Below are 9,572 nucleotides of genomic sequence, written 5' to 3'. Positions count from 1 at the left end.
CAAAAAAAAAAAAAAGAAATCTGTGGCCTTCCAGTGACTACACCTTCAGTGACTATGTACATAGATCAGAAAGGTGGAAAAAGACACCCATTCAGCGAGGTAGGCCATCCGGAATAAACAGTGGCAGTGGAAAGATGGCATACACTGGTTATTAGCACAGACTGGAAGGTGTTATGTTAACAGACATCCCTGATAGGAAGAAGTCCTTTTGGGGGGGGGCGGGTTTCACTGTGTAGTCTTGGCTGTCCTGGAACTCACTCTGTAGTCCAGGCTGGCCACAACTCAGAAATCCACCTGCCTCTGCCTCCCAAGTGCTGGGATTAAAGGCATCCTTTAACTGGATGGCACCAGTGTAGTGAAACCAGTCCCACGGTCAGACAGGTACCCACTGTAGTGAGATCAGTCCCACTGTAGTGAGATCAGTCCCACTGTGCATCAGGAACGTACCCACTGTAGTGAGATCAGTCCCACTGTGCATCAGGAACGTACCCACTGTAGTGACATAAGTCCTACTGTGAGTCAAGTGGGTACCCACTGTAGTGAGATAAGTCCTACTGTGAGTCAAGTGGGTATCCACTGTAGTGAGATTAGTCCTACTGTGTGCATCAGGCAAGTAGCTAGAAGTGCCAAGATCTCATTCAAGGTTTGTCGTTTTGGTCTTAGATTGTCTTTACTCATATAGCCAGAATGTGCTATCTAAAAGAAAAGCAGGTGTCCAGTCGCACCACAGGCTTAATGTGGGATTGTTGTCAGTCTCCTTTAATCCTTGGGTTTGTAATACGTGTGTATTCTTAGTGATCCCTCACCTTTGGTATGTCTCGTTTTAAGCTACATGAAAGAATAGTATATTTCTCTATAATCCATTATTCCCAGATATATCCAGGCTCTACATTTCTTACTTTTTGTAGTACTTTAGCTTTGAGGGAGTATTTATAGCAGTGGATAAAACAAGATCTTGAGGCTTGATCTTTGTTACCTGCCAGCTTTTCACCAAAATCCTTGATTCTTCCTCACAGTGGCAGAGCAGCCAAAACTTGAATTTCAGTGCAAACTTTTGAGCCACGTGCACTCCTCTGGACTGATTCCTGCATTGTCTGAGTGTCACCTTTGCTCTTGATGCTTCGGGGCCTTGCATTATGAGGCAACTTGAGAGATGTTTCTAATGTATGTTTGTGTCTCTTGTCATTGAGGTCATTGTCATGAGAAACCCCTGGACAACAGCCATGACAAACAGAAATACTTTGCCAAGCCACAATCATTGGATGCTGCTGAAGAAGAGCCCTCTGGGCATGGAACAGAGGAGGATCCTGTGCTGTCTGTTGAGAATGCAGGGAGGGACTCAGATGCCCTTAGACTTGAAAGTAAGTTGATTTGACCCGAGCTGCACTTCTGTGGGAAAATCAACTCCTGAACACTAGGCTTCCGCTTTCCTCTCCTCTCAAGAGTTTGTTTCTTCCTTGCAACAGCCACTCAGTGTAGGGTGAGCACCAAATGGTGAGGCAGAAGACACTGCAGTGGGGGAGTGCTCTTCACACTCTTCTCCACTTCAGTCCCTCTTTTATAGTCTTTCTCTGCTGAAAGGAGAGTCTCTGTGGCTTCTGGATTACTTTGCCCTGACCCTGGCCTGTCCTCATCACATGCTCTTTTGACCCTGGCCTGTCCTCATCAAATGCTCTTTTGACCCTGGCCTGTCCTCAGATGCTCTTTTGACCCTGGCCTGTCCTCAGATGCTCTTTTGCTTTCCCCACTTCTCCTTTGCTGTGTCGGGAGGATGCCTCTATCCTGACCTTGCTCCTCTTTCCTTCCCTTGCAGTATCTTGCCCTGGGTGTTACAGAGTCCTGTGAATACACAGTGAGTCCCAGGCTGTTCTTGAGCTCAGGCATCTATACAGCTCTACCCTGATTTCTGAAGGCTCATTATATTGATATATAGGTGCTTTAAGTCTGACAAGCTTGTTGTCAAACTTGAGTTTACTTTTGCTCTATTTCTTGAAGTATATAATTCCCATATCTGTGACTGCAACTTGACTCACCCAAGGCCCAATTTATTTCCTCAGTCTCTAAAACCTGATGCTGCTCTCATTTCTTCATCTACTCTCTCTGTTCGTAACTGACTTGGGCTGTCTTCACTTCTGCCTTTCTTCTTAATCTGTTTTCCAATAACTGTGGCCTTTTACTTTGTATATACAACTATCTCTGTGTGTCATAGATATAAGTATATTTAGAATCATAATTATATAGGGGTGTGTATGTGCACATGCCTTCCCATATAGAGGAAACAGACAGAAAGAACAAAAGATAATGCACATAATTGGTACAGAATTTTCAAAGCAGCCATTTTTAAGGATTTCTGGTGTGTCCAAAGAGTTGTTTCTTTTTTCTTTTTTTTTTTTTTTTTTTGGTTTGGTTTGGTTTTTTGAGACAGGGTTTCTTTGTGTAGCCCTGGCTGTCCTGGAACTCACTCTGTAGACCAGGATGGCCTCGAACTCAGAAATCCGCCTGCCTCTGCCTCCCAAGTGCTGGGATTAAAGGCGTGCACCACCATTGTCCAGCAAAAGTTGTTTCTGAAATGGAGTTTTGACCAGGTAAGTTTCCAATGCTTACATTTTTCAGTAGTTCTATTCTGTATCAGGAGAATCTAAATTAGTATGGATTTGTGAGGCAGTTTGGCCCCTGTTTTGTTTGTAGATGTTTCATTTCCACTCTCTGACCAGGCCTTTGAGCCTCTATATCTTTTACACAGACTGATAATGACCTCTGCAAATGCTTTGCTTTAAATGGATAAGGCCTGGCCTGGGGGCATGTAGCTCAGTGGGCAATGCTTGCCTAACATGCACAAACTCTTGGGTATGTTCCCCAACACTGCATAAACTGAGCTTGGAGCTTCACTTATCAGCTACATAGGGAGTTCAAGGCCAGCTTGCTTTATGTGACACTGTCTAAAAGCGGGAAAGATGGAAATCCTATACATTTCCAATGCACCCTTCTCTGTGAAACATTCACAAAGCTTCTCAAACATGTAAGGATCTCCATCTACTATCTTATTCCTGTGTTTTACAAAACACATTTCATATATTGTAATTTGTTTGTATGCCTTGGCTCACATCAAATTATGAGCTTTTACCAACTTTTTTGTTTACTAAAAGAATTTATCTTTGTGTGTGTGTGAGCGCATGTGTGTAGGTGTTTTGCCTGCATGTATGTTTGTGCACTATATGCATGCGGTGCCAGTAAGAGCCAGAACAGGGCATCAGAGCTCCTGGCACTGGAGTTGTAGAGGCTTATTAGCTGCCATGTGTGCTGGGAAGCAAACCCAGGTCCTCTAGAAGAACAGCCAGTGTTCTTAACTGCTGAGCCATCTCCCAGCTGCTAAGATTTATTTTTACTTATTGTTTCATGTATGTAAGTGTTTTGCACATGATACTCATGTATGGATGAATATCATGTGCATGCCATGGTGCCCCTGGAGGCCAGAGGAGGACCTTGGACCCCCTGGAACTGGACTTTCAAATGATGTGGGGTACTTGGATGCAGAGAACTGAACCTAGATTCTCTGCAAAAGTACCAAGTACTCTTAACATCTCATCTAACTGTCCAGCCCCACAATTTTTTGCTCGTTTTTCCTGAGATAGACTCTTACTGTATGGCCCTGTAGAATAGGCTGGACTTGAACTCAGAGAGATTCACCTATCCATTTCCCGAGTTCTGGAATTAAAGATATGCCCCACAATACCCAGCATATAGTTTATTTTTATTATTTGTGTTAGGGTTTGTGCATATAAATGCAGACACCCACAGAGGCCAGAAGAGGACATCAGATCCTCTGAACCTGGATGTGACCCACATGACATGGTACTAGGAACTGAACTGAGACTCTGCATGAGCACTCCTAACCACCTGCCTTCTCTTTAATACCCAGATTATGAGTTTTTTATATACCATGTCCCATGATATCTTATATTTATTAATTAAATATTGTATTTGCCTTATGTGTCTTGAATTAAAATATTTGCCAAGTAGGGTCAGTAGGGTGGCTGCTGCCAAAGTGATGGTCTAAGTTTGATCCCAAAATCCACATGGTGCAAGGTGGGAGTACTGACTCCCACAAGTTACCCTTTGACATCCAAACATATGCCCATACATGTACAATATGCGTGCACAAAATAAATAAATAAAATGTTTAGAGTAAATTCTTATACAAAATCTTTTCTCCTGCTATTAACTGTTTAAAAACTCTTAGGTGGGATAAGCAAGTCAGTCCTCAGGGAGAGCACCACTGGTGTGAATGACTGTCTTTTCTGCCCACAGTGACCTTCACCCTTAGAGGTTTAAAAAAATGATCAGCTCTATGAGAAAGTATTAGACTTTAAGGAAACTAAATCTTACTTTACCAACTCAAAAGAATTTATCCTTAAGCTGGACAGTCAGTTTGCTCACTTCCAGTGAAGGATGAGTCTCTCCTGATGCCTGGCAGTCTCGTGTCTTCTTTGACACCAATACGCCCACACAGTTCTGTGAGCATCCTGAGGTTGCTTGGACTAACAGTCATCAGAAATTACACTGAGTCATGCAGAGAGCTATTTTACCCATTTATAGATGTGGTCCATATTCCAGTTACAACTCTGTAGTAGCTGGCTATTTGTGACTACCACATTAGTCATTGTTTTTCTCTAGGACAATTCAGAATAAAAGACAACCACAGTTTTGCCCTGTCTCCCTTTCATTTAACACATCACTGCCTGAGACAGTAGTCACCTAATGTTTCTGTATCTTCAATTCCATGTTCCCACGGGATTCTCTTCAGCCCCATACTTAGGATGAGCCATAGTTACCCTGACTGGGACAGATCATTTCTTGAAGGCTTCTTCAACATCATGCAGACTTATCTAGGCAGATCCCATTTTCCACTGCTGATTCTGCTCACACTGTAAAAAGAGTGAGCATTGTTAGGAACCCACTTACATGACACCTTGTGTAAGTAATCTGGAGTTCTTTTTCTTATCATCTAGGTACCAATAACATCCTCAGGAGGACAGACTTGATTCACATGTTCATAGCAGGAGGCTTCCTCTGCGTGATTATCAGTTGTAACAAGTTCTGCTTTTTACCATAAATAGTGTGCTTTCATAGACAGACAAGCATAGACGCTGAAGACATTTGAAAAGTCCAATTTAGGGGAAAAAAATTAAAGAAACACAAATAGTTAAGTCCTCTCCAGTGACCATTAACTATGATGGTAATTCCTACCATTTGATGATATTTTATAATTTACATGATCTTGTGCATCGTGTACTGATTTGTGAAATAGATATTATTAAGCTCACCTTATAGATAAAGATCCAATTAAGGCTCAGGAAAAGTTTGATAGGTCCCTCAGATTGTCAGTAGGTGGCATATCTAAAATTCATGTTCAGCCTCCTGACGCGTGGGGTCTCATTAGTACTGAGCTTCAGAAATAAAGGTTTGGTGGGTGAAAATATTATTTTTAGTTGATAAGATAATTTTAATGAGTAAAATATTTTACTAAGAGAAGTGCAAAGATGATCTCAGACTGAAGGTCAATCTTGGTCAAAGCATATACATCCAGCCACCTTACATAGCAACACATCTCTACAAAAGAAATAGCTTTGCCCATGTAGCCTTCTCTAAAATTTCATTTTGATAAGAGAGTGAAATGATGCCATAGATTGACATTTTCAGATCAGTGCTTGGTGCTTGTTCCCTGGTCCTTGGGCCCTTGCTGGCAGCCATCCTTGGAGAAGGACACTAGCAGTTGTAGTCATAGACCCTGGTACCATGACCCAGTTCTACCACCTGCTGGTGTTAAAGCTGGACAAGTCACCTCCCTGAACCAAAGGCCTTAACACTCTGACGCGCTTATAGGTGAAGGAGCCCTGATAATTGGTACCAGAATTTCCTCCGGAGACTCCCGCTGGTTTTCCTGGACTGTCCTGAGTTGTTGCTCCTGTTGGACTGACTCACAAAGAAGGCAGCTCCACTGGGCTCCTGCTGCTTTCTTCCTGCTGAGCACACTGCACCGCCCTTCCCACTTCAGTGTAATGGCATTAAGCTGGGCCTTCCTCTATAACTATCGTCCTGATAGTTTACACCAGTGCTTATGTGCTAAATCCCCATAGATCACAGCTTTGTAACCTGATTTATTATGACCACTGACATTTAAGGAGGACATTAGAGCACCAAACAGAGTTGCTCAAGGCTCTACACTGCTTGCATCCTAATGTGGAACAAAGTTTGTCTGTGTCTGGTATATGGTATCATAATTAAAATTAAATATACGGGGCTAGAGAGATGACTCAGCAGTTAAGAGCATTGGCTGATCTTCCAGAGGACCCAGGTCCACTTCCCAGAACCCACACACAGCAGCTCACAACTGTCTAACTCCAGTTCCAGGGCTCTGATACCCTCACGCCAGTGAATATAAAATTAAAAAGTAAATAAAATTTTTTAAAAAGTTAATATACTCTCATGGACTTCATGGTGCCCACCTGTAATCCCAGTACTTGAAAAAAAAAAAAAAGGATTATGAGTTTGAGGTTAGTTTAGGTTGTATAGCAAGCTCAAGGACAGCCTAGACTACGTAACAAGATCTTGGCTTCAGACCAGTTCAGTCTGGGTGCTCCATTGCCTAGTCCTGTCTGATCAAACCATACAGGAGATGTTGTAAGTCAGACTTGAAGTGAGTAAGGCTTTAGATTAAACCCTGCCTGTAGGTTCTTTACTCTCCAGGGTTTTTTGTGAATCTAGTGCATGTTTTTCTGTCCTTTGCTCCTGAAAATTCTCTTGAAACCCCTGTTCCGAAACTGTAAATGCTGTTTCTTACCAGATACAATCACATGTCTTTATTTCCATTCCCTCTCAGTAGTGTCCCTAGCAGGTTACCCACCAGCTTCTGTGGCTGCCTTGGATGATCCATTTCATTTTCCATTGATTCAACTCTTTCTAATGCTGAACTAAAATGCAAGCTTCCCCTTATGAGGCTAGTGGTCTTGTTCCCTATTCTGCCTGCTGCCCTGGCTTGATGGTGGTTATTCCTGCCACTGCACTCTCCCAGGTCAGTTCAGTTCAAAATGCTCATTTCCTTCAAAATGCTGTGGCTTCCAGTCTAATCACCATCCTTAGAATAGTCTTCCTAGCAAAGTATTTGTTCACCTGATTGTTGTTGAGCAGTATGCCAGCAGCCACTCTTATCATGTGTCACCCTCGGTTCCATGGTCCCTCATTTAATGTACATTGGGCACTTTCACCAAGTCTCTGTCTACTAGCATAATCTACTTGGAATTTCTTAAACTAAGGTCCCCAGAATTAAACTTGAATGTCTATGTGTTTTTGAAATGTTGAGAAATTGCGCTAAGCTGCCTTCATTGAAATTTGGGCCACATAATCTACATTCTCAGTGCCTCTACTCTCTGCCATTCCTGACAGAATATCTAACATGGCAGACACTCTGTGAACCCATGTGACCCTCACTGTGGATAGTTACATTCTCTTCAGAGTCACAATATTTATCCTCCATTTCCCAAGTGAAAACGGTGCCTGGTAAAGAAGATGAAGGAAATGTGGGGGCGTGTGTGCATGTCAGTCTCCGTCTCAGTTTATATCACACCATCTGCCCCATGGGCTGCAAGCCTAGAGTCTACTCCTACTGCTTGCTTCCAGCGTTATTCAAAACCTGAGATTCCTCCACAATCCAGATCTGTCAGCATATGGGAGGCTGCATTTCCAATAAAGGATGACTGTACAGGACACTGCTCTGCATGGGGCAGTGTCTGCAGAGAAGTTCTTCCTTCCATTCAACTCTAGCCTTTCAGCCCTGTGGGTTATGATAGTCCAGCCCTCAGCACACTACTAAGGGCCAGCAGCTAATGTTAGTGAGTTATCTGATAAATGCATTGAGTCCTCACTCTGTCATACCACCTTCTCCTCACTGCACATTCTGGGGTCAGCATTCTGTTCTCATACTCAGACTGAGAACTGACTGCCACCTCATAGAAAGCCTGACTATTCCACACAAGACTTTAAAATCCTGAAGTCATATTTAAACCTACTCAGTTTTTCCTCCAAAGATCTCTTTGCCTTCCCAAAGTCAGCTTCCTTTGTTCCATGAAATGCCTTTCTAGTCCCGTGTTCTGTCCTTTCTTCTCCCTGGACACCCTTGCCATCACCAGCTGACTCTCCAGGCCTAGACCTGGGTTTATCCTCATCCTCATGGCTCTCACACACTTCATTGTTATTCTGCTTAAGGAGCAAGAGGTTCCTTTTGTAGGAACCCTACCAGAGAGTCTTAATGTCACCTCTGAATTATACTTGCTGATTGCCTAGCCACGTGCTTTGTTCTAAGTTACAGTTAGTCATACCTTAGCACATGTCTTCTGTGTTCCCGAATACATATCTACTTTGGTCCATAAGTACCTGAGCCAATGTACATGTGCTTTTTAGAAAGTTTCCCCCAGGCTGCTTCTGTCTAAATCCTACTGCAGTACTCTACCTTTCTCTGGGAAGCACTGTGTGATTGCATCCAGATCATCTTTATTATAAAATTTTTAATTGTCCCAAAGTATATAGCTTTGTGGTTTCAAGTTTACTGTTGATTGGTTATATTTAATTTGCCAGGGTCAGAAGCATTCATGTGCTTTTTGCTCCCATCAAAATAGTTATGGCATAAGTATACATAGGAAAGGCTAAATAAATAAACACTGGCTTCCCTCAATCACAAAACAGCCCATTTGTGAACCACCATCTGAGGAGTAAATATAAAGTGTGTGTGTTTAGTGTTGTTCCCTAAGAGCTCCTGTCACCATGGCCCAAACACCCTATGGAATACATCACTGGAAGCTAGCAGCAGAAGCCTGAAGCAGTTCCATGGCTTTCCTTCACTTGAATACCAGCTTCAAAAATGAAATTCTCCCCCCGCCCCCATGGTAACTTTAAGTTATGCACTTGTATAATACTCTCATCCATTGTGTAACAGCAGATGAAATTGGAGAAGTGATAAAGGGGGGAACAAAATACCCATGGAAGGAGTTGCAGAGACAAACTGTGGAACAGAGACTGAAGGAAGGACAATCCAGTGACGCACCTGGGAATCCTTCCCATATTCAATCACCAAACCCAGACACTATTGTGGATGCCAGCAAGTGTTGGCTGACAGGAGCCTGATATAGAGATCTCCTAAGAGACTCCTGACAGTACCCAACTAATACAGAAGTAGAGGCTCACAGCCATCCATTGGACTGAGTACAGGGTCCCCAATGAAGGAGCTAGAGAAAGGACCCAAGGAACTGAAGGGTTTGCAGCCCCTTAGAATGAACATCAATATGAACTAACTAGTACCCTCAGAGCTCGCAGGGACTAAACCATCAACCAAAGAATACACATGGTGGGGCTAATGGCTCCAGCAGCATGTGTATAGCAGAAGATGGCCAAGTCTGTAATCAAGGGCAAAAAGGCCCTTGGCCCTATGAAGGTTCTATGCCCCAGTATAGGGGAATGCCAGGCCAGAGCCAGGAAGCGTGAGAGGGTGGGTTGGTGAGCAGGGGGAGGGGGTGGGAACA

General features: G+C 43.2%; 1 protein-coding gene across 4 annotated transcripts in view; it reads left to right on the top strand.

Annotated features, from left to right (window-relative positions):
• Ttc17 (tetratricopeptide repeat domain 17) overlaps nucleotides 1–9,572 on the top strand; it is a 114,321-nt gene that overhangs the window by 66,798 nt on the left and 37,951 nt on the right. For 2 of the 4 annotated variants that reach the window (XM_031371119.1, XM_031371121.1), the window contains exon 17: nucleotides 1,191–1,361. The exons of the other annotated variants lie outside the window; for them this stretch is intronic. In XM_031371119.1, coding sequence (XP_031226979.1) covers nucleotides 1,191–1,361 — 171 coding nt within the window. The remainder of the gene's footprint in view (nucleotides 1–1,190; nucleotides 1,362–9,572) is intronic. 4 annotated transcript variants of the gene reach the window in all.

This window comes from Mastomys coucha, unplaced genomic scaffold (genome assembly GCF_008632895.1).
Source record: "Mastomys coucha isolate ucsf_1 unplaced genomic scaffold, UCSF_Mcou_1 pScaffold15, whole genome shotgun sequence".
In the NCBI taxonomy this organism is placed as follows: domain Eukaryota; kingdom Metazoa; phylum Chordata; class Mammalia; order Rodentia; family Muridae; genus Mastomys; species Mastomys coucha.
This window is presented reverse-complemented; position numbering and strand designations above follow the sequence as displayed.